Source organism: Harpia harpyja, chromosome Z, assembly GCF_026419915.1.
Source record: "Harpia harpyja isolate bHarHar1 chromosome Z, bHarHar1 primary haplotype, whole genome shotgun sequence".
In the NCBI taxonomy this organism is placed as follows: domain Eukaryota; kingdom Metazoa; phylum Chordata; class Aves; order Accipitriformes; family Accipitridae; genus Harpia; species Harpia harpyja.
Genome location: NC_068969.1, coordinates 7,116,010 through 7,139,200, shown reverse-complemented (window position 1 = coordinate 7,139,200; position 23,191 = coordinate 7,116,010). Strand labels below are relative to the sequence as shown.

Sequence of the window (23,191 nt, the reverse complement as noted above, 5' to 3'; positions counted from 1 at the left end):
AAATGCCACAGTTCCAAACAGCACTCAGATTTAAGTAATAGTAGATATCTTTTGGACAGTATCTTTTTTTGTGTAAGAGCGAGCCTTACTGTCTTGCGGTAAAACTCCTCCCTCTGTTCCCGTAGCAGAATTTATGTACTTATTTCAGGGCAAGAAGTGTCCCATTTATTTATATATTCATTTTGTACTGGAGAAATTGTAAGCTATTAGTTCTAAAGTAAAAAATAAGCAGATTTCTTATTTACTTTGAGTTTTCTTTTAATCAAATCAGGCATAGCAAGGCAATTGTGGTCTCACATGGCAAAGTAGAAAATTTCTGTACTGTTATATGACAAGGAGAGAAAGTCGGTGTGTGGGAAACTAGAATGCAGACACACATGAGGAAAGAGGAGTGTAGTGGGAAAAACAGAGATGACTTAAGATGTGATGGGTTAAATTGAAAGAACAAAGGTAGAGCAGAACAAAAAAGCAACAGAAAAATCAAAAGAGGAAAAAAATAGAGTAAAAAAATAGAGGAAAAGTATACTACCTGTTAAATTTATGGGAGAGACAGGCCTTCTCCAGGAACAAAATCCTTTACTAAAAGCAGAAGTTTTGTAGAAGAAAAAAAAAAATAGGAATTCTGGCGGGGCGGGTGGCTGTCGCGGTGGCTAGATATCTGCCTGCTAAATTCTGACAAAAATGATGAAGGAAAACAGTAGTTTCTACAGAGGAAGGCAGGGGGAGAAACAGGAAGGAGTGAGAGAAGACCAGAAAATTGAACCTAGTAAGGTTAAGTTTACATGGTTCTGAATTTTTATTCTAAGATAACGAATTAGATGGCATGAAATAAAATAAATCAGTGATCCATTATGGATCCTGAGATAGGAGCTGTAGGACTGCCCATCAGGGCTGGTCCTGTACTCACTTGCTCCATTAAGACAAAAAACGATAGCAGTGGACAGCAGATCTTGACCTACCTGGCTGGCAAAGTTTAGGCACAAGGCAATACAAGGCACAGCCTTAGCCAGAGCTTTCCTGTTTAATTTATGGGGATGAGGCAAATCTCCGGAGGTGGCACGAGTCTTGTCAGCTGTGACTGAATTGTCAGCCAGAAGTTGGCCTCAGGGGCTCCGGTCTGCTTTTGCATGGCTTGTGTGGCAGCCTGAGAAACTCCCACTCACACTGGTGGAGATAGAAAAATCCCTTTTTTAGTATGTAGTTCTTCCAAGATTCCTGCAACATAGGAGATAACTGCAAATGTAGCTGAAGGTGACAGTAAGGGGAGAGAAAAGTAGCTGACAGATGCTTACAGTTAGATAAAAGTTTTACTCCTACTGCCAAGTGGTACAATGCTGGTTAAAAGATGAGTGTGAGGTACACTCTGTATTCTGCATCGGAAGTAGAAATTACAGAATGCAAAATATTCATTATAGTGTCAGCTTCTTGAGCAAGGGAAGGGAGCATAGGAAATCAGAAGCCCATCAGAACTCACTTCAGGGCTTGGAAAGGACAGGAGGAGAATGACTAAACAACAAATTGAGACACAATTCAAGTGGAAAAGAGTGGAACGGAACATACAGAACGGAAAGCACATGTGCAGAGGGGAAGAAGCACTGCAGAAAGGATTTGGGAGTCTCAGTAGCCAGGCACACCGGCAACACAGGGCTGCTGCAGACATCCCTGGGGGTTCAGCTGCTGAGCACATCTTAAGACCCGAGAGGCTCCATCAGCCGGGGGCGGCCACGGGCGCAGTCCCCTCCGCAGCTGTGGGCACAGCACCTCAACGCCGTGTAGACAAACCAGATGCAGTCCAGAGGATAGGAACAGCTTGGCAAAGAAGTTGTAGAAAGAGGGGGGGGAACCCAACTCTGTAAAAAGTTGCGGTGAGGAAGGCTGACAGCTGGTTTTCTTCCCGTCTGTCAGGGTTAGCAGGATCTGCTTCTTTGCAGCAAGGGAGAGTTGCATTGACAGGGCAGCAGGCTGCCTGGGGCATTTGGGGAGCCCCAGCCATTGCAGGTTTTGGTGGATGGGTTAAAAGACCAGCTCTCAAGAATGGTCTGTGTACACCTGAGCCTTGCTTAAAGCAGAGGGGACCAGGTGAAAGATGCCCCCCCGGCCATGTCTCACTGCTCCCTGATGTCAGTCCTATTTGCTATCCCTGCAGTCAGCATGCAGGTGGAGGAGGCAATGCGCAGATACCCTACAACTGAAAGCAGGGAATTTTTAATGTGCGTTAAGTCCCCTCATAAAACCCAGCATCAACAGCATGTAATTCAAATACCAAGTTCATTTATAATGGAAATAATCTGCTTTTCAAATTGGTAAGCCTGTTTATGATGTGGCAAAGCAAGCAATCTGGTGTTTCCAGTTTCCAAATTCCACATTGTCTGTCGTGTAATTTGTCCAGCCAAATCTGCATCACCAAATCTGCCTCTTGGAAGTACAAGCAATTCACATAAACATAGCTTGCCATCATGTCTACACAGTTCTTTTAAAAAATAGGTTTCTAATTACATAGTTTGCTTTATCTTACTGACTTTGGCAAGAAATCGCTTCTCTTGCTTTAAAATAATAAGTTTTTTCCAGTTATTGGCAGGATAGAAAGCAAGTTTTGTTAAACCTTCCACAATGCTGGGATATTTAGGGGTTCAAAAATACATAGGAACTGAAATTCTAAAACACAAAATAATTTTGGAATTAAAATTTATGAAAAAAACTCAAAGACTAAAACTACAACTTGTATTCCATGGGCAGAGGCTTCTGTGTGTACATTTTGTCTGAAACATTACCTCTTTGCACCACATGTTGTTTCGAGTTGTTCATTATTTGGAAAACATCTTCCAATGTTTGCAAAACATTGTATGAAACAGTGCCAAAAAAAGCTGCTAAATTTCAGGATGGAAATGCTGTTTTTCGCAACAAGTCAGAGGTCTGTTTCGCAACAAGTCAATGTCTGTTTTGCAGGCAGTTTTAAAACAGAGCCTCAGAAACTTTGCAACAATGAACGGGACTGCAGCCAGCGTGGGCTGCCATCCCCCCTCATGGTCCTATTGCTAATTTCATCAGCTTTGAACATTGTTACAGAATGATCTCCAAAAGAACACTAATACAGCAAGACTGGGGTTTTTTTCTCCATAAAATAAGGAGAGGGAAATGGTAAACCAATACTGCTTTAAACTTCATACCCATTTTACAAAACACGCAGTTCAAGAACACTGTCATTTATAACTGGATAGAAAGCATAAATTTTAGAAATCTATTACTGTTTGCATGACACATTGTTGGATTGGATGATGCCACTACTTATTTTTATTTGGAAACCAAAGTCCATGTGTCCGTATCAAACTGTGAGCTGATGTCAGTTTTATTTAGTTCATTCACATAAATCTTCAACAATATAACCACAGTGAGTATTAGAAACCATTTTAAAATAACAAGCAAGCACGTTCTCATCTTGAAAGCGTAATTATTTTGAGTTAAAAGATTTGTGACACTCCTATATAGTAACAGGTAAGGCTTTAACTGTGTGGTTTTCTTGATGAGACAAAGTATCAAAAATATTTGGAAGAGCATCATTTGCATAGTTTTCTTTCCCAGAATATGCTTTTCTAGGGAGTTAGATCTATTGACCAGCAGGAAACAGGATCGCTGGTTGACTCAAGCCTGTAATCTTTCTTGAATTGCCTGAAACAAAATCAAAACAAGAAAAAATTTGTGATATAATAACCACAGGACAGGCCCAGAATCGACCTCATGTTTGCAGATGGTACCAATTGTCCAAGGGACTGTGCATGGGCCAGAGCCAGAGGCAGCGGCGATGGGGACACCCAGGGACAGCGAGCAGAAGCTGCATGCTCACAGTGTTGCTTCCACATCACAGACAATTACTAAAAGCAATTGAAGTGTAAAAATTTTTTCTCGTGGTAAATCCAACTGAGGAAAACCCCTCCCTTATCCGTGTAAACGAGGCAGCAAAACCTTACTTTCTTTGGTGTTTTTTATGCAAACTCTAGCCCCAGGGTATGATTTACCCCCCACCCCATATGAAATAGGAGCCTTGAGCCCTGTAGCATCACTTCACAAGCTAGATTCAGGCAGTTAGGGAAAAATTCAAGCACAAGTTCCTATTATTTACACCAAAGAGGTGTATTCTTGCAGACAAACTCCCTTAGTTTAATTTCTTTTGATCTCAAAAACATGTACATCACTCACCCTTATCCCATATCTGTTACCTGGTAACTTTGTGCTCAGATCCAGACACACTTAGGAGTCTTTCATCGGCTCTCTGATTGATGTAGGCATTATTCTCAAAATGTGCTTTTGAATAAAATTGACCTAAGCAACAGACACACAAATTATTTAAAAATACGAAACAGCTGAGTTTTTGTTGTTCATTTAACCCAAATGGCAGCTATAACACTAGGAAAGCAGCCATCTGCCTCAGAAAGCAAACCAAAAAAAAACCCAACACACGACCATGTTTGGAAGCTCCCTTAGTAAGTTAAGAAAATTCTCACGTTTCAGCTGTGACCTCCTGTTATCCCTAACACTCTTCCACAGAGAGATTCAGCCTTGCTCTGATGGGTTTTCACTTTTATTTTGGTGTGGTTTTAGAACATGCAGCCTCTCCGTTTGCAAAGTTTTTGAAAAAACTTCAGCTTTAGTCCCGTCAGGATTTTTGGAGTTGAGATGTTTGGGACCAGCTGGCTTTCATTTTGTAACCCTGATTGTTTATAATTTTATGTCCATTATTTATAGTCCATTATTTGACATCAAATGAATTTGCTGCATAAATTATGTCATTCCCCAGCACTGTTGAGGTTAAGCCCAACTATTATTTTAGCCTTATTTTAACATTTTCTAAACCCCTAATAGTCTATTCAGGGTTGTACCACCGGTGGGTGAGCAGAAAAGCATTATGCTACATTTCCAGGGTAAGACCTCCCCTCTTTGCAGAGTAGGGTCTGGATTGCTGTGCAGTAAAAGGTGATGTTAGAGGTCTGAAAAGAATAAATGAAATGTAAAGTTTCTCTAGAACCCCCTGAATTACAGCATTCCTGCTGCCTTGCCTGCCCACTGCTTTTCATGAGAGCTTGTCAGGACCCAGGGAAGTAAAAGCTGAATAAGTGCTTATGATGTGGCTGAAAAAAACCCCACTATATTCTTATTTCAGGAGCTTAGTTACAAGATCATCCTTCTTTGCTGCATACATCCATAATGCTACATACCCAGAACTCCATTGACTTTGTCAGAAAAACAGTCGGTGTTCAAGAAATACAGCCCAAGGAAATCATCTGGAAACTTTACAAAGGAAATTTTTACTGTGACCGTATCAGACAATGATGCTGTAATGCTTCTTTCCTTTTCAACTGAAACTCTCAGCCTAGGAAGTAAATTATGATGTTATTTCCAAGAAGAATATGAAGAAAAAATATGTATTTAACTAGCTGACATTAATTAAAATAATTTAATTTTTACCTTTTGTGTCTTTGCAATTTCATTTTTCATTATCTGCTGGTGGTTATTTTTAAGCTAGAAAATATTAAGTAGCATATCTTTTCTCTCTATGCTGCACAACAGATCTTTCCCATATCGGGCTACACGCAAATGCACTAACAGAAAAGAACTTTTTGCTGATGAAAACACCTTATTATCCATAACGACAAGAAATGCTTGGATGGGAAAAAAAAAAGAATATTTTCTCATCATTTTAATGAGAAAAAAGGTAGACTGGATAAAATAATTCAATCTATCTACTTTATGAACAAGTCAAATATTTTTTTCTTGGCTATTTCACAAGTTTTTTCTACACCCTGCCTTTCTTCTAACCCATTAATTTTATTTTGACCCCAGGTGGGCTTGCAGAACACAAACATCCACTGTCATTTGTCTCCCTTGCAGATCAGGTTAGACAAAAACACACCCGCATGCGCTGGTGTACAAAGTCCTGCGGTTGCAAGGGCTTGGGTGCTGGTTTGAAACAGGAGGATCATTCTGCTTGGCAGATGACACATTGTAGAGGGGCATAAATCCAGCCATGGCCTTGGCTCCGTTTAGATTACAAAAATAATTGAAAGCAGTTGGTTTAGGACTTCTGTTATTGTCTAGAACTGCCTATAAGGCAGGGAGTGCTGTGTGTCCTGTCTGCCCCAGACCAAGAGCAGATCCTCCTGGAGGTTTATTCCAGCTACGCAAAAAAGCTGGTGGAACTAGATACAGTCAGCTCTTTCTTGTGGTAGTGAAGGATCCTGCTGTAATTAGTCCGACAAATGAAGTCTATATTTAAAGTACCCTTTCTCCAACAGTGGGCATTTAGTTACAGACAGCTATTCAAACACTTTATGGCTTCCCATAAAAAAATGTCAGCTGCCCAGATGTGAGTTATTGCTAAAAGTGAGGAGAAACAAAACTTCAGCCTGCGTGGAGCCAACTGATGTATAAAAAGACAGTAAATGTCAAAGCCATCACTTCGCAGTACTTGCTCTGCGGCTGGAGGAACACGAAGTGCCTGGTGGCAGCCAGCACGGCGGTGGCACAGGGGCTGCTCTGTGCCGCAGCGGGTCCTTTTCTTGGGAAGATTCATGTTCTGCCTCTGACGTTGAAGCAGAAAGGCAGGCTGGTGGTGCGGTTGTTTTGATTCTCTTACACGGGCCTGGAGCATTAAAATCAAACCTTTTTTGTTCTCTGTATTTGAAATGGGGGATTGTGAAGGTACCCTGCTTCTGCTCACGTTGAATTACTCACTGGATAAGGACATTTGGAAGCACTTACTCGAAGTAAACGTAAAAGCAGAGGCCTGGATGAAAAAAGATCTGACTCACATTTTCAAGTTTGGGAGAGGAGGGGCTGACGTTCCTTACCCCTGGACAGTGGAGGTGGCTGACTCTGTCCATGGCAGCCGAGTGCTCTCGGTATCGTGGCTGAGGACAATCTCATCCGTGGAGACGTGGATTCTCACGGGGGGATTCACATAGATAACTTCAAACTGCACAAAGTGATTTATTCTGTCCCCAAGTTTCCCTGTCACAGTGAGTCCTTTAATAACATTGACACAAATTTGTCAAGTGACCGTGTTTATAAGGTACGAGTGATCTTAATAAAACTGCTTCAGCTTTGCTGCTAAAGCAACTCAAGGGTCTCAAATCTAGTTTTGGGAGGCACAGCACCCCAGATTTCAGATCCACGTGCCCCCAAGGCTGCAGGGGGGTCACCAGAGTCTGTTTACCCCAACATTGCCACCTCCTCTCACAAAGGTGGCTCTGCTCCACAATCAGAACAGCTGACAGCCGGCGCTTGGGGCCACGGCTCCTCTGAGTACAGGACCACAGAAAAAGTGCAGTGCTTTAAAAGCGTGCACCTTTCTGTTAGCATGTAGGGACCTTAGGGTTTAAGGTCTCTGCATCCTCAGATACCCCCAAGGGCGGGCAGGGGAAGAGCCTGAAGGCCATGGCTGTGACACCAGGAGGAAAAGGAGGTGACCCACAACCATAGCAGTGAGAAGTGCCCTCAGCTGTTGCGCAGTGAAAGTTAATATTGCCCAATAGAAAGGAAAAATTAACTACAGCCTTTCCGGTCAACTGCAAGGCAGCAGGTATGATATGGCCCTTCACGAAAGGGGGTTACTCCCAAAGCCACCAACTGCTCTCATAGACCAAAGTGACTCTCCTTGTCCTTGGTATCAGGGGTAATCTGGCTCACTCACCTTGCTCCGGATCTGACAGCAGGTGGACAGAGGGCTGTGCTTTTCCATCAGTATTTAAACAGATTATTTCATTTTGTTTGGGTAATTGCAAGAGAAGCTGTGGATATTCATTGGCTGAAAAGCCAGAAGAACAATGTTAGCATGCAAAAAAAAAAAAAATCTAGCCTGTGCCCTTTGGATAGGCACAGCAAAAGTACTTAATGAATTTATACCTAAGAAATTAGTTATAGCTTTTATAGAATAGAATGATTAAAATCCACACAGTAATAATTACTGAAAAGCACACCCAGACACAGCATCTTGATACAAATGAAGACAACAGATTTTTAGAGTTCATTAAGGACAATGAGCACTTAAAAAAGCTGAGGCTGAAGATCTGTTGTACTGCATTTCTGTTGGTGGTTATATCTTCGAGCCAGAGAGGCTTTCTCATGGGATACAGCGTTATTTTTCACTTACGTGGAAAGAACCAGCCAAGGTTCACAAGAAGAGGTAAAGAGTTTTCACAGAGTTGATGCAGTCAGAAAAAACATTATTCTATGAAAACCTGTACATTACAGTTATATTAATTATTAAAATGGCACTAGTATATGTATTACTTACCAAGAGGTTGTGCTCTTGTTTTGTCTCTTAGCCTGACAACTGAAATACTTAAAATTAGTAAGAAGAGTTTAATGAAACCTTTTTCTCTAAGTCAGCTAATTAACCAGGAAGAATACTGTGACAGAAGCCTTTTTAGCAGAGCTCTTCACTGACTTCTACCGACAGCTTTGCTTAAAAGAAATGTCCCAATGGGGGGAAAAAAGCGTAACGTCCAGTGCCTATTTCTCATAGGATCGACCCTGCCACTGGGGCATGCTCAGCCTGAGCTGCGGGAGGGTTTAGAGCTGCGTTTTCAACGGCCGCTACGCAGCATTGAACCCAGCACACCCACCCCAGCTCCTCTTGCGCGCAACTGTGAATAACTACCTACTGACGACAGCTTCTTGTTGCTGCCAGACTGGGTCTCGGAGCGCCTTCGACCTGAAATAAAAGGTATTTCCAATGTTTCGTTGGTTTGGCGTCATGCCTTACATCTCCCTCCCCGCCCTTTAAAACAGGGAATCCCTCCCGCTCGTTGCCCACTGACTTTTTTGGATACAGCCATGAGTGGACACGTGCGGATCCTATGCAGGCAGCAGCCGGCGCCTTTTCTCCTCGCCGCTATGGGAGCTCTCAGCTATGCCAGGCTCTGTCTCTGCAGTGCCCTGGGATGTCCTCCTTGCAGGACAGGCATTGTCATCGTGCAGACAGCTGTGCCCCCATTTGCTTCATACAGCAGGACTGGTAAATTATTTTTTTTACACCCATTTCCTTCAGCTTACTACTACATGCTTTTCCAGATATTTCACATTTATTTTCAGGAGGTATAATAATTTTTTATTTCTGAAAAAGGACGAAGATTGTTTTCAAAAGTTTATAGGTCATTATAAAATATCTGTGGACTGAAATACATATAATAAATTGTATATACTAAATTGTGTATCAAGTGGGCATCCACAATCAAAATGTATTTATTAAAGTAATGTTGCTATGAACCTACATATGAAATGAACTTTATAAAATCATTCTGAATAAAAACAAGGAGGAGCACTTACCAGGAGGTGATCCACTCCTCAGTCTGTAAGCATCTGGAGAAAGAAAAGAGAGTATCTGTGTTTTATTCATTATTGTTTTACGTGCCTTACGGGAGCGTTTCAAACATCAAAACTGTAATTCTCTAGGTGCACCTGTCTTCCTTTCCCAAAGTGAACTATCTGCAGTAATGAAGTCCACAGAACACGAGCACTGATCCTGGAAAATATTTCCAGCCAAAGGGTGGAAATGGACAAAAACTACTAAGAACTTTGTGAGGAAGGGGTTTGCAAAAAGGGATTTGATTGTCTGCTAGACGCCTGGGGCCTCACCCGCCTTGCGCATGGGGATGGGGAGCGGGGAGTGGTGGTGCCGGTGCAGCAGAGTCGCCCGTCCCCGGTGCGAGGGGGGTGCTGCTGCTGGAAGGGGGCACGGGGGGGATCCGCAAAGGGACCGGCTCCACGCGGAGCTACAGCACCAGCACAGGCTCACGACGTGGTCCCTCTGGAGCACCGCAGCCCCAGAGAAGAGCTGTTACTGACAGTTAAAAATCAGATGAGCTCAACACGAGAAATTGCAACGCCACCCAAAAGAGCACATCAAAACCTCCCTTGGTCCCAGTAGCCCAGCATCCCGCTTGCCCCTTCTCCTCCCCGGCCGCTCCAGCCGTGCTGGTCCGTCACGACAGAGAACAACAGTGCTCAGCGATGCTCTGGTGGGCACCACCCCCAGATCCAGTGGGGACGTCCCTGTGCCCTCGAGCAGCCGTGCCTGCCCAACCATCACACCGCTGTAGGGCTTGGCACCCGCTACAGAAACAGGTCGTGCTGCAGAGGTGGCCCCAAACTCTTCTCCTCTTGGTGCCAAAGGGAGCAGGGCAGGATGGTTGCTGGACCGTGCTTCTGGTCAGGGAGTTTTCTGCTATTAAACTCCCCAGCACCACTTTGGAACAGCTTACCTTCAGAGAACGGGGCAGCATTATAATTCCCTCAATACATTTCTGTGAAAGAACTAGAGCAAAACCAGGGCTCTTCACCTATAAAAGCATTGCTATTATGATGTATTATCACAGTGGCGATTATCAGATTAATAATACTGGAATTTTAAAATTAATATTCAAACAGATCTATTATTTCCAGAAAGAGGAAAAAAAAATACCTAAATCATCCTCAGAAGTAATTCCAAAATATCTTGAACTTAATTTTTTGACAGATGCTTCGCACATGGTAGGAAGAAGCAGAAAACATCATTAACACCGTTCACTTGAAGAACTATTTTTCCTCATGAGTAAAGACAATTTTGGCCTTTGAGACTTTCTGAATGGAAGATTTTCTCCCTTTGACCATGTTATCCCCCCAAACACTGCACAGACCTTGGCAGTCATCGCTTATGTTTTGCTTCACATATTTTTCCAACTCTCAGATACTTCGCTCTATAGAACAACCACCACGAGCTCTTTTTTTTTTTTCATTAGAGAATATTATGGAAATACGCCGCTGGAAAAGAAGAAAACATTTACCTCCTACTGGAAAACTGCTGGGCTTCTCATTATCTAACACAAGGAAAAGGGACAGATTAGTGTCATAGAGTCAACCCTAAATGACTTTACCCACGTGCAAATCAGAAAACTGGGACAAGTGGGTGTTGGGGTTCAGGTGATGATTTTTTTTGTGTTAAAGGGTAGGTAGATAGAGCACATGCGAGACTCCTAGCAATGGCATGCTTTCCTCCCCTCCATTCGTTTTTCCACTTTAATGTACAGAGAAAAGTGCAGAATCCCTTTGCAGTGCCAGGAATGCTGAGTAACAGCTGTTAAATTACTTTTAGTTAATATTTAAACAAATTATTTTCCATTTCAATAGTAGTGCCCATTTCACCACTTCACCTTTTAAAAAACCCCTGTATGTTTTATTTTGAAAGGATGCTATACTGGAGGTCAATAGCAAACCATCAATAACAACAGCGTATTTCAGGGGGGCTGTTCGATGCCCCATTTACCAGCTTCGGTGGGTTTGTTCGCCAGCTCTGTCTGCTGCTGGCCGGCGGGTTTGGTGACCACCATGGAAGTGAGGGGTGTAACGAAGCTGTACCGCAGAGACAGCTCTAAGGCTTGCGCCTCCAGGGTTTTCTGGTCCTCTTCTTGTGCTGAAATACTAAAGTCTGTGTTAATAATGAAGAAATAACGTATAGAGACTATGATTCTTTTTCATATTAGCTGTGTCTTAACAGATATTTTTTGTTATTGAAGGGTGAGTAGTCTTATTGGGATAACTCAGCTGTTCTTGTGCTTGAAATTATGGAGATGCTTAATTATTTGCAGCACTACAGCCTATGTATGGTTCAAATACATAAAAATAGCAGATACATGATCTGTGAAATGTCTTATGGCCATACTTATTGTTTTCTTTACTAGCTATTGCCATTCACTTATCCACAGACAATATTTCTGGATGTGTAACAACAGCTCAACACAATCTATGCAATTAAAATCTATTTCATAGTAATGTCATGAAGAATATTTTATATTATCTCTTCATATGTGTAAATAAATATATATACATCTAATGATGCAGCGCCATCATAAACTGAAAGCACCTCATGTTCCTCACACAGTAACGTAGTATTCTTCCAGTATACTATATTTTTGGTACTACCTGCAGAAATATTTCTGTTTCTTTGTGTTTTCCAATCATATAATTTGTGAATAAGGAATTTGTGTTTCAAGAAGTTAGAAATTTGTAATATGAAACATTAAAATAGCTTACGATTTTTCCAGAAGCTGTTGAATGGTTAAGTAAGCCCACAGTCTCTCTATGAAATTTCCAAAGATGTAACTTTGATTTTGAAATACTTGCTCCTTCTCTTTGACATTTGCTTCTTCTTTAAGAGTCAGGTCACTAGCATGCTGAAGTGGGAGAAAACTGACCATCAAAAGAACAGTTCCAGACTTCTTTTATAGTCATGTTATTAGACTTGAAAGAACATCCTTCAGTACCAAAATGCCCTTTTTGTCCTTCAGTTTTGCCCTTTCCCATTGAAAAATGCAACTCCAAACTACCAAAGAAACAAGTATTTTGGACATATGTTTCTGGACTCGAAACAATGTTGAAAAAAGGAGGTAATGAAATTGTTCTGTTTCAATGTTTTTGAGATTAATAATTCAGATTTCCTTCCTCATTCTAAAAATACAAACCAGTTCCCTTAAAATGCTTGAAAGGCCAAAAAAATTATGGGTTTGAAAGGATTAAAATTTCTTTTTGCTTATATACTTCAAGGTTTTTCTTTTTTAGCAAATTCAGGAGGGGAAAATTGTTTGAATTCTCAAATATTTTCCTAAAATGGGAAAACAGCTGAATCCCCAAATGTAGAGAACATATATTGTACACAGAAGACTTCTTGAAAGCTCCTGTTGCACCATAAAAGACAGAAGGGAGATTCATTTTTCACAGTTAGTAAACTAAACACTTACTGACTGAGCTTTAATTTCTACTGGCAAAAGATCAAGCTCATTGCTAATTTTTCCAGACACTATAATTTCAGATCCTTCAAAAAACAGCTTGAAATTGTTCTTGGTTAATCCCTCAACGGCATTTTCTGGATACTGCATTTCAATTTTCCTTAATATTGGGGTAGCCACCTCTTGATAAAAGCCCTAAAGAGAAGCAGAGAGGGAGAGAGAGCACACACAAGTGACTGCAAAATTATGCAAAGCAATATGTTGAATGTCTAAAACCCCCTTAAAAAGAAGGGAGCAAAGCTTTTTCTTCAGCAGGGTAAGACTGCTGCAAACCTACGGAAAAAAAAAAAGTTTCTTCCCAAGGTTCAGCCCACCTTCTCCAGCCAGGCTGGCAATGCCATGTAAACTGTATTTCCCATGGTATTTCAAGTACCCAAGCAGCATCCCCATTATCACCATCTCACCCAGGTGTTTTGCTTTAGCCACTTTTCACATCTGATTTTTTAAACTTGACTAATCCTGAGGATTAATCTTTCTCTTTCCGGACTGGGGCTGACATTAAGCAAATCCAGTCTCTGCACATCCAGCCAAAACAGATAGAAGTGGCTTCCCGAAAAAAGAGAATGTCCCCAAAGTTATAACCCCTCTCCAGATGGACAGGAAAGACACAGGCTGGTGGTATTTCAGAGCCAGTTTGCCTGTAGGTGCCTCAGACTACCCACTGATTTTTAGGGAAACCATAGCAAACAGCTTCCAATGGTGGTACTTCAAGCAGTTTGAAATCGAACCCAAGAACAGAAGTTTTTCCACCATCACCTCCCCTGGACAATTGGTCTTTTTGCAGAGGAACAGAAATGTGTGAGTTTCCAGGTTTGTCCAAATGCAGCTGATTTGAAGAGGACTTCAACTTTGAGTCGTGGTTAGAGTACAAACCCCCAGACACCCCAGAATTGCCTGCCTTCCCCCCCAAAATTAACCGATAAACTCCAAATCAACTCTTTATCTCAGAAAATCTGTGGTTTTGCTGCTAGGACTAGACATAAGATGTAGCTGATGGATGGCTTTTCTGGCATATTCCTCAGTGCTGACCTGGAGCTGCAAGGCTGCATCAGCGTTTTCGTATATACGACGTGCTATTCCCCCATTGCTTAGGGCCATTTTCTCCAGGAACTTATAACTGACATCAAACCCAAAGCCAAGGCAGAAAAGAGCGTATTTCCCATTGACTGCTTTCTGAATGTTTTCTTGAATTACTTCCACATTACTCTCACCTGTAATCGAAACAGAAACATACCCTTGTTTGTTTGGTTTTTTAAAGTACAAAAAGACAGCAGCAGGTTTAACAGAAAATTCCACCTAAAGTCTTTTAAAAATAATTCAGAATAAAATATGAAAAATATATGGGACAAAATTCCATTAATTGAATTGGAGATGAAAGCACCACTCTGCATATGGAGTGCCAGAACCTGATTGTCCCCCTTAAGGACTTTTACTAACTTCTACTCAAGTCGTTATGGCTAAGTGCAAAATATTTTACAAGATTATGGGGGGCAGAGGAGGTTTTTAGGACAAAAAGGTCACACACTACAAGTTAACAGCGCCAGGGATGGAAACACTCGATCAAGCTTTGGGAAGACAAGTACCATCCATAAAAATTATGTGTGCGAATTCAGAGAAGAATGGGTTGGTTAATGGTGTAATTGAGACAAACTGCAAATTAACTCAGCCATGCTTCTCTCCCAGCCCTTTTGCTTGACTAAGGGAAAAGATTTTCATACCATCATCTTATCCCATTTGAAGAGCTGATGATGGTCCCGCATGGAGAGCTTCTCTATCAGCATTTCCAGGCAGGAACTGTCACTGCCTGTAGCAATATCCTGGGAGCAGCTCAGATTTTTCCCTTTCAGCCTGCTTTGCCAGGGAAGGCAGTGCATGCAGTTACGCTGCATGTATTTGCCTGGCACTCCACCCTGGCCTGATTTCTAGCCAACTTGTGGATGCGCAATGTGCTCGGGGATATTTGAGACTCACTGTGGCTGCGCTGAGCAGGCAGCACCGTGAGCTGAATTTATTAAAAAACCCAAACAAATAAACCAACCCCAAAGCGGCATGGATCACAGGATCTAAAAGGCAGACTGATCTCATTAGAGGGCTTACAGCTGAATTAATATTGCTGGCCTTGGAGAGATGCTGGTGCCACACAAATCTTAGACAAACTCCTGTTCAGAACAAGTGATGTTTGTGCCATTGCAATGGGAGTTACTGCTTATTTAACCCAATATTTCTATCTTGACCCTCTGGTTTGTGCTATCACAGCTGACTACTAGTTAAGAGCTAGACATGGAAAAGAATACAAAACAAGAGGCACCTTGAAAATATCTGACGTATGGGGCAAGGTGTGTGACGAAATTTAAGCAATACCTCCAAACGGGACCGTACGTAATATATGCAAAATGTCCATGTTTCAGCTCTAAGTGTTTTACATTCATGTTTCAGCTGTGCCTGGAGTATCTCCAACAACCCCCTCGAGTTTATAAACTGGGAAACTAATGGTATTTAGCAAAACAGTTCCCAGCTAAAGGATGTGTAGTCATGGGCAGGCAGGCTCTACCATCACTTCTTACAGCCCTTGCCAGACAGAGCTCTTTCATAATCATCCTCTCTTCCGACGCAGATCCAGTGATGGCCCAGCCTGCTTATACCAAAGCTCTTCTGAAACACAGACTATGTCTATCAACATCTAGGATGCAAGTGTAAATGATAAAAAAAATCAAGGAGCGAGACATCTGAGTCTAGTATTTACTCACCAGAAGTGGGCTGGCCGTCTGTCAGCAAAATAATCATGGAGACGCTGCTTTTTGGCAGCCTCTCAGCTTTATCCAGCACGCTCACGGCAGTCAGCAGGGCGCGATTGATATCTGTGCCTGTAATGAGAAAGCAGGCATCACTCACCTAAAAAGGATAATAATCTGAAGAAATTGGTGCACTTCATCTGCAGAGGCCCTGCAGAGTTGTTTAAAGTTTTCTGCAGGAAGTAATCTTTCAGAGAGATGAGGATTTAGGGGTTTAGCCTACTGGGCTTAATTACGGTGTATTATATTGCAGTGGCAATGCTGGAGTATTCTTTTGGGAGCATTTTCCACACATGTGTCATGGCTAATAGAAACACGTTTAGAGCCATTAAAAAGTGCTTAAATAAACACACTGTCGTCTGTTAACCTACATTTAAGAAATGTCTCCTAGCCTTATTTGAGAAGTCAAAGAAAAGAGCTGGGCACAGGTGGGCTTTATTGGTGTTAGCACCTGGGATGATAAAACCTACATTAATACTAACACCGTAACATTGACAGGAGATACAGCCTTTTAGATATACTTAAAACTAAATAATAAAACAAAGCGGACTGAGTGATGCAGCAATTGAAATGCTTCATGCCTCTTTTGACCATTTTGTTTCTGTAGTGCAGCTAACACAGGAGCATAACTTTGGGTGCATTTTATTTTACAAGGGGGCCCTTGATACTAAATAAAAAATCAGAAAATTACTATCAGATGTTGAGTGAATTGCCATTTTTCTGTAGAAAAAATGTACTATCGTGAAATCTTCCAGCCGTCCCTGTTATAAAAATCTGAAACAAAACTTTGTGGCTTGTATGGTTCATAGATGTGATGTCACCATCTCTCTATATAGCCATATCAAAATGTAGTCACCAATCCATCCACTCCCATAACCAGCCTTTCTATCCCACTCATCACTTGTAAGTATTAAAAACCTACTTGCTTTGTGAGCACTGATGGTAGTTCTGTGGCAGTATGAGACTAACAAAACCAATTTTTTTCTGAGCAATATATTACATTGGGTGCGTGTTTGTGGTTATAAGCATCTAGGTGATGCCTTGTACCTCCACTAGCAGAAAGAGTTTGCACGAATCCTGCAGCATTCGCCATGTTCTCTGCAGTGGCTTGCAACAAAGAACTCCTCCACTCCGCCACTTTGCTGTTAAAGGTGATAAAGCTGAAATGATCTTCTGGGCGGAGGTCTTGCAAAATCTTCAACAGGGCAGCCCTCGTCTGTTCCAAGGAGAAAACAATGACTTTGAATATTTCTGCTTCTCTGCCAGAGCTGGGATAGGAATGGCAGTGTAATAAGGGGGTTTCTCTACAGCACTATTCAAGATGCAGCCCAATGCCCTTATTTAGCCCTAATGGTACTTTTCAGGTTGAGACCATCAGAAATGGCCAATTCACTTAACTTACAGACACAAAAAAACACCTATGAGGGCTGTAGTGGGCTTGTCTGCTCTCCAGCAAAGCTACATACACAGTCATCAATAAAGGTAAAAGAGACAAATTAATTCTTTAAACTTCATTAAAGAAAAAAAATTAGAAGTGAAATATTCTGCAAAGATAGAGACAGAAAAAGTGCTCTCTGCCTTAATGTTTGCTACCTGTGAGAATAGCCATGTCAGAAAAGTGTTGCTCTTTGATAGCTTAAATCTGTGCATACGTATTTTCAAGCATTTCTATATGTCTGAAAATTCTTCCGTGTACAAAACCAGCATGTGTTTCAAAAGTGAAATTTACAGTCACTTCCTCAAAAGGCTGAGGTGTGTGACTGATGCAAGCAGAGGTCAGTACTCTGAGGTAAGTTACCTGTTCAATTTTTCTGCCTGCCATGGAGCCACTTCGATCTATAAGGAAGATGACATTTTTGGGAAACACTGGCATTTCGTGGGGTGCAAAATAATGCACAAAATACCCATTGATGATCTGAAATACGGAATGTGAAATCATGTATAAAATTACATCTAAATAAATAAATAAATAAGTATTGCATCTTAACATTCTGGCATAGCAAGAAGGGAGGTGCATGCTCAGCATTCTGTTCTTCTAGATAAGCTCAAATCAAAGAACTATTAAATATATTTCCTAGCTGGAAGTGAGACTATCTGTAGAGAGCAAATTACAAAAGAACAGCATATATATAATACCCATATATAATATATATATTATACACCTCAGTGCCATATGGATGATATATCTGTATTATCACTGTATATTACATTACCTCTTTATCATCACCTATGAGCACATCTCTGCTCATTGACTGTGCCTGCCATCTTATAGCACATCCATGTATACTTCATTGGTGAAATTGTATGGAAAATAATGTACTTCATTCCCTAGGATACGCACTGGTCCATAAATATTTTTAAGTTCCTGCTCTCTTTATTTATGCCTCACTTGTCACAAAAAATAAAAGAAAACCAAGCAGCCATTTTAATAGTTATATAAATCATATTCCTCTAAATTTCATTTACAAGAAGCCACAAATACACCTTAGATCAGCCAAAATAATAATAAAAAAAAGAAAATAGAGAGGCATCTATAAAGTGGTAATATAGATTTGGTATTGAAACAAAATTTGAAAGATTGATTTTTTTTTCATGGATGATCCAGTCTTGCGATGTGTCCAGTGTCTCTGGGAACCTACTGAACAATGCCATCAGTTCCTGAATTAATGAAGATGTCACTCTTGGTGTTTCAAAGTAAATGTTGCCATTTTGCTGATGGCACTTCACATTCAGATGTATCTATGATCTGAAAGCCTTTTTATTTCTATTTCTTTTTTACCTGTATATCACCTGCAGTGGCACCTCTCTTAACATCATAACGCACAACAAAATCGCCATTGAGGAGGGTTTCATCGAGTTCAGGATTTATCTTCTGTTGATCTACAGTTGGCTTAAATAAAATATGAGCCTGCAAAGCAATCAGAAGAGAAGATTTAAAGCACCATAACTTAAAGCTGCCACCGGCAGTAACATCTGGCAGCTGCTGCTTTACCTTGGTTTCGTTCTGCACTTTCGTGAGCGCCTCAGTTAACTCATTTGTCATGAACGTGCTGTCTGTCTCCAAGACGCGTATGCCTTGGGGCTCGAAGATGTGCACATCAATCTGAGTGGAGAAGAAGTCAGCGTCAGCATGTCAGAGGGAACACAGCCGTGCCCCAAAAACACCGTGCTGCTCCCGCCCAGCCCTCGCCGGGACAGCTTACCTGGAAGTGCTTAACGAGCTGCTTTGGTCGGACCTTGATCAGCAGCTCGAACTTCCCCAGCTGCCGCTTCAACAGCTCCTCGTACGTCAGCTCAAAAGTGACTTTGCTGGCGGCCGCAATGCTGACAGACATGTGAAACTGCTCCAGTTTTCTGCCTGTGATTCTGCGGGAGGGGGGGAAAGCAGAGATTTACCTCCTGGGGGAAGGTTTGCTTGCAGTGGCCAAAGTGTATGAAGTGTGCTAAATAACAGCCAAGGGGCTGCATGGAATAAATAAAAAAAGAGTAGCAGTAAATCTTACTCATCATAGAGAAGATTTTTTACATTGTGGGCAGTGTTATATACATCACATATGTTACATTAGCGTGCCTTGGGTGCTCCATATGCAAGCTGAGAAATGGAGCAGAAACCTCTGCGTGCCTCAGACTGGGACCAAGCAGAACTGGGACTGAATACATGGGAAGCACAGATTAAATATACCCTGAAAGCATGACATCTGCTCAAGTGCCATGGTCCTCTGCACTTGCGGGGAAGCAAACTCAACGCCTGAGCATCGTCCCAGCCCGGCAAGCTGCTCCAGCGTGACGGCAAGTCCCAGGGCAACACTAAGCGGTGACGCCTCCCACAAGCCCATTGCAGGACCAGATATAAATCATATATATATATATACACACACACCCCCGTCCCTCCCAACAAGAATCCAAGGCTGCTTTTCACATTTATCCCCGCTGAGAGGTGGCTGGCTCCAGGGTTTAACCCACCCCCAGCCAAACCAGAAGCCGAGGAAGAGCATTGGAGCAGCCTTACTCAGGATGGCAACATACTTGACGAGGCCGGCGCTCTGCCCGCGCAAGACCGCAGTGTCATATTCCTTTTGAGCAGAAGCTTTCTCCTTTATTATTCCTGGGTATACTTTACCATCGATGGACCTGTTATGGTTTCCATAAAAATTAATATTAGAAGGAAAGCACTGGGGAAAGAAACAAGAGGAAGGCTGCACTTTGTGGCCCTTGGGACGTGAGCAGGGGATGCTGTTTGGCTCCCACATCCCTCCCCGTCCAGGAGGATGCCAGGAGCCACCACCACACCACAGCCCTCCTCCTTGCAGGGTCTCGGGGAAGCTGGAGCAGGAGAACCACCACCACCGAGCCCGTTTGTCACCCACCCTGTGCAGCAGGCAGCCTCGCCTTGGCCACCTTCTTTCTATTTGGCTGCCTACTGCTTCAGCCCACTGAGCATTTTGTGCAGGACCCTCCAGAGCTCAGCATTTTGTGCTTTTTGCTCAGCACCTCCTGAGAAGAAAGAGGAACCCTGCCCCCTCCAGCCCCCGGAGCTGCCTCCTTGACACCACAGGTAAGGACTGGTCCTACATGGAGAAGTTGGTGATGAAGGCCGTCTTGGGTAACTCCACTTCAAAGGTCGCCTCTCTGGACTCATTAGCTCGGTTGACAATTTTGCTGGTGACGATGGTGTGAGCAAATCGCGATGTGACCTTGCAGTCCACATGGAGGCTGTAGATTTCAATAGCATGCTGGAAAAAAATAAACAGGCTAAAACAGAAACACTCGCATTTTGCTCCTAAGCAGTCCTTACATGGGTGACGTCATCGGAAAAGTTTGATGAAGGAATGAACTATTAGAAGGTCTGGCCGGAACTGTGGACAGGGAATTGTTCACAACCAGACTGACCATCTGCTTATTCACATCTCTGCAGCTACAATCACAGCCCCACGCAAAATCTGCAGCTATATCTGCATGTTGTCATTCCACTGAAGACTTCTGTCAAGACTTCTGTGGTCTTCTCTCCTTGGGGTACTCTGAAGCAGCTGCTCCATCACCCCAATACATCACTTAAGATTATCCTCAGAAAAATCAGATGCGTCTTTAAAGTGCTCCATCCATGGAAAGAGACCTGCTAGCTTTTTGCGTGACTATTTATTTACTCTCCCAGCTGTTGACTTTGCTGCATGTTTTTCAGCTCGGCGCCTCGTGTCACATACGATGTTTAGCAGGTTTGAAACCCCGCGTGGGCCTCCAACCCCTCGCTGGTTGCGCAAGCAGAAGTGCCCTTTGAGCACTTGTGTTTCTCCTGGTCTGGTGCTTCCAGGGCCCCCAACACTCGAGGGAGGAGGGCACCGTCCTGGAGCTGCCCGGGAACACCCCACGGGGCGGCTGGACTGGGAACTGCCTGGAGAACCTGCCTCTGCAAACACCCTCCTTTTGCATTTGGGATGTCTATTTTAAAGGCTCTACCTGTATTTCAGCAGTGACAATAAGAAGGGTTGATCTGGACATCAGCAGCCTCACAATAGTCCAATAGCTTATTAAAATAAAAAAGCTCAGCATCACAGCAGATCATCGCATTTCTATTTTTACTTTTCCAGCCTCGCAAATCTTTTGAATGGTTAATTGATCTTTAGTTATTTTGATAATTTGTCTCCTGTACTTTGCTCACCGATTAATAGCATCCACTGACCTCTTCTTAGTTAAGGCACTGGCCAAAATTCAAAAGTTTAATCAAGCTAAACATGGCCGTTCAGTACAAAGCTGTGCCCACAGCTTTGTGCTCAGGCATCGGGGCAGGAGGCACCACCGCCAACACCATGTGAGTAATGGATGGCTGTTTCTTTTTTCATTATATATTGCCAGAGTGTGCTCCGTCTCCTGATGCCTACTGACAATCCAGGACAATGGGATAAAACCCCAAAAATATTCATCAAGAGAACAATTTCCTGATCCTGGCTGTTTAGGTGCCTCTCCCTGCCCGTGCCTCCCTGCTGCCCACCCCCAGCTAGAGCCCTCCCTGCCCAGGCTGGGGCTGTGTCTCCCAGGACTATCTCTTCCCAAAGGCTTTCCGAATATCCCCAAGCACCTCTGCTCACGTTTGCCGCCCTGCCGTGCTCAAACCTGCCCGTGGCACGCTCGGAAGGGAGGTTTGCCATGACTGAGGAGCCCTGAGCCTCCAGTCGTGGCTCACTGGGGCAGCGCAGGCACGTGGTGGCCATTGCTGCCCGTGGAGCATCCTTCTGGCACAGGAGGAGCTTGCCCCGTGCAAAACTTACCTTGTGCAAAATCCACCCCGCCGCCACGTGCCGAAGGGATGCCGCGGGGACGAGGGGACAGGGACCTGCATCCCCTGCGCTTGCCCAGTCCCAGCAGCATTTTAGGCTGTGACCGGCACAAGCAAGCACGCGGTGGGGTGCAGCATGGTGAGGGGCATCGCTGTGCCCTTATTGAAGGAGGCAGGAGAAGGAGCAGCCCCCGGTGTGTGCCCGAAAGCAGCGGGGAGCGACCTGTGGCAGCTCCCCAAGGCACTGCAGGCCCATATGCCACATCCACAGCTTCTTGCAGAGCCCTCGGCTGCCCCTGCAGCACCCACCAGAAACCTGCCTCCCAGAAACCTGCCTGCATTTTGGTTGCATTTCACACTTTTCTGAATAAGCACAATGGAAATAAAAAACTTCAAACATAAGGCTTCCTCCATTTCTCTAATATTGATATTTTTAAAATAAGACCAGTCTCACTTACCCTGAGATGTTACAAAACACACTTTACTCCTCCAGACGGTACAAATAACTGTCTACTCCCCTCTTTTCCATTCCATATAAATTATTAAATGCCTCTCAGAAGTCACCTGGCACTGCAACGGCCCTCATTTGGTGCTCCTCTAATGGCACTGATACAGTGCCACTAGATCCAAACCTCGTCTGATGGCCGAGGGAGACCCACTGATCCCTCAAATTTGGTATTTTACATCCCTGGGGAAGAGTGTGATCAGACACATCTGCAAATGCTCTCCTGCCACATTTACACTATAACAGCCCAAGGAACCAAAAAGGCCTTAAAAGGACCCAAAGCTCTGAAATCACGACACAGTACACCCGAGGCTCCACGGGCGGTGGTTACTAGAGGAGTTACCTGGCCGGCTACCACAATACCACTGGATCACCAATTGAGCAAACAAGGTATTGTTAAAAAAAAAAAAAAAAAAAAAATAGAGCAAATACCTTTTGAGCAATAGTTTCTGCTAATACTACGAGTGAGGAAAAGACCACCAAAGCGAGCAACGTTCTCTCCTCCATTTTGGAAAGACCAGATTTTCAAATGAAAACTCAGTTTATCTTAATCAGTTAATGAGTAACTTGTACCTGGGGATATTATGTAGACTTTGAAGAGACCCAGAAACTTAATATTTACATGTTAAACATAGGTAAAACTTGGACTCGGTTAAAGTTTATTTTTCCAACAGATCTTTGCTGTTAAACATTAAAATTGTAATGTTTCATAAAGCATAAAGTTAAGAAATCTTTAAGTTTTCCTTTAAAACTTAGATCTCACTGTGGCACATGAAATCCCACAGGCAGATGAACACGTCTGTGCGAG

At 43.0% G+C, this 23,191-nt stretch overlaps 1 protein-coding gene across 4 annotated transcripts; it reads right to left on the bottom strand.

Moving 5' to 3' along the window:
* Positions 1 to 3,268: 3,268 nt before the first annotated feature.
* ITIH4 (inter-alpha-trypsin inhibitor heavy chain 4) lies at positions 3,269 to 22,940 on the bottom strand. 4 transcript variants are annotated; one of them, XM_052777426.1, is made up of 23 exons: positions 22,816 to 22,940; positions 20,180 to 20,340; positions 19,634 to 19,738; positions 18,811 to 18,973; positions 18,600 to 18,710; positions 18,387 to 18,515; positions 17,406 to 17,522; positions 16,655 to 16,823; positions 15,563 to 15,679; positions 13,845 to 14,026; positions 12,768 to 12,950; positions 12,064 to 12,203; positions 11,297 to 11,451; positions 10,818 to 10,850; positions 10,457 to 10,513; positions 9,322 to 9,354; positions 8,654 to 8,707; positions 8,288 to 8,326; positions 7,685 to 7,798; positions 6,843 to 7,017; positions 5,211 to 5,365; positions 4,215 to 4,317; positions 3,269 to 3,666 (listed from the first exon to the last, which is right to left on the bottom strand). In XM_052777426.1, exons 1-23 carry the CDS (start codon positions 22,888 to 22,890, stop codon positions 3,591 to 3,593), a joined length of 2,646 nt encoding a protein of 881 aa, XP_052633386.1. In that variant the 5' UTR covers positions 22,891 to 22,940; the 3' UTR covers positions 3,269 to 3,590. The 4 variants fall into 4 exon arrangements, with proteins under 4 accessions (XP_052633386.1, XP_052633387.1, XP_052633388.1 ...); XM_052777427.1 differs by lacking the exon at positions 8,654 to 8,707; XM_052777428.1 differs by lacking the exon at positions 10,457 to 10,513.
* Between the last annotated feature and the right edge of the window lie 251 nt (positions 22,941 to 23,191).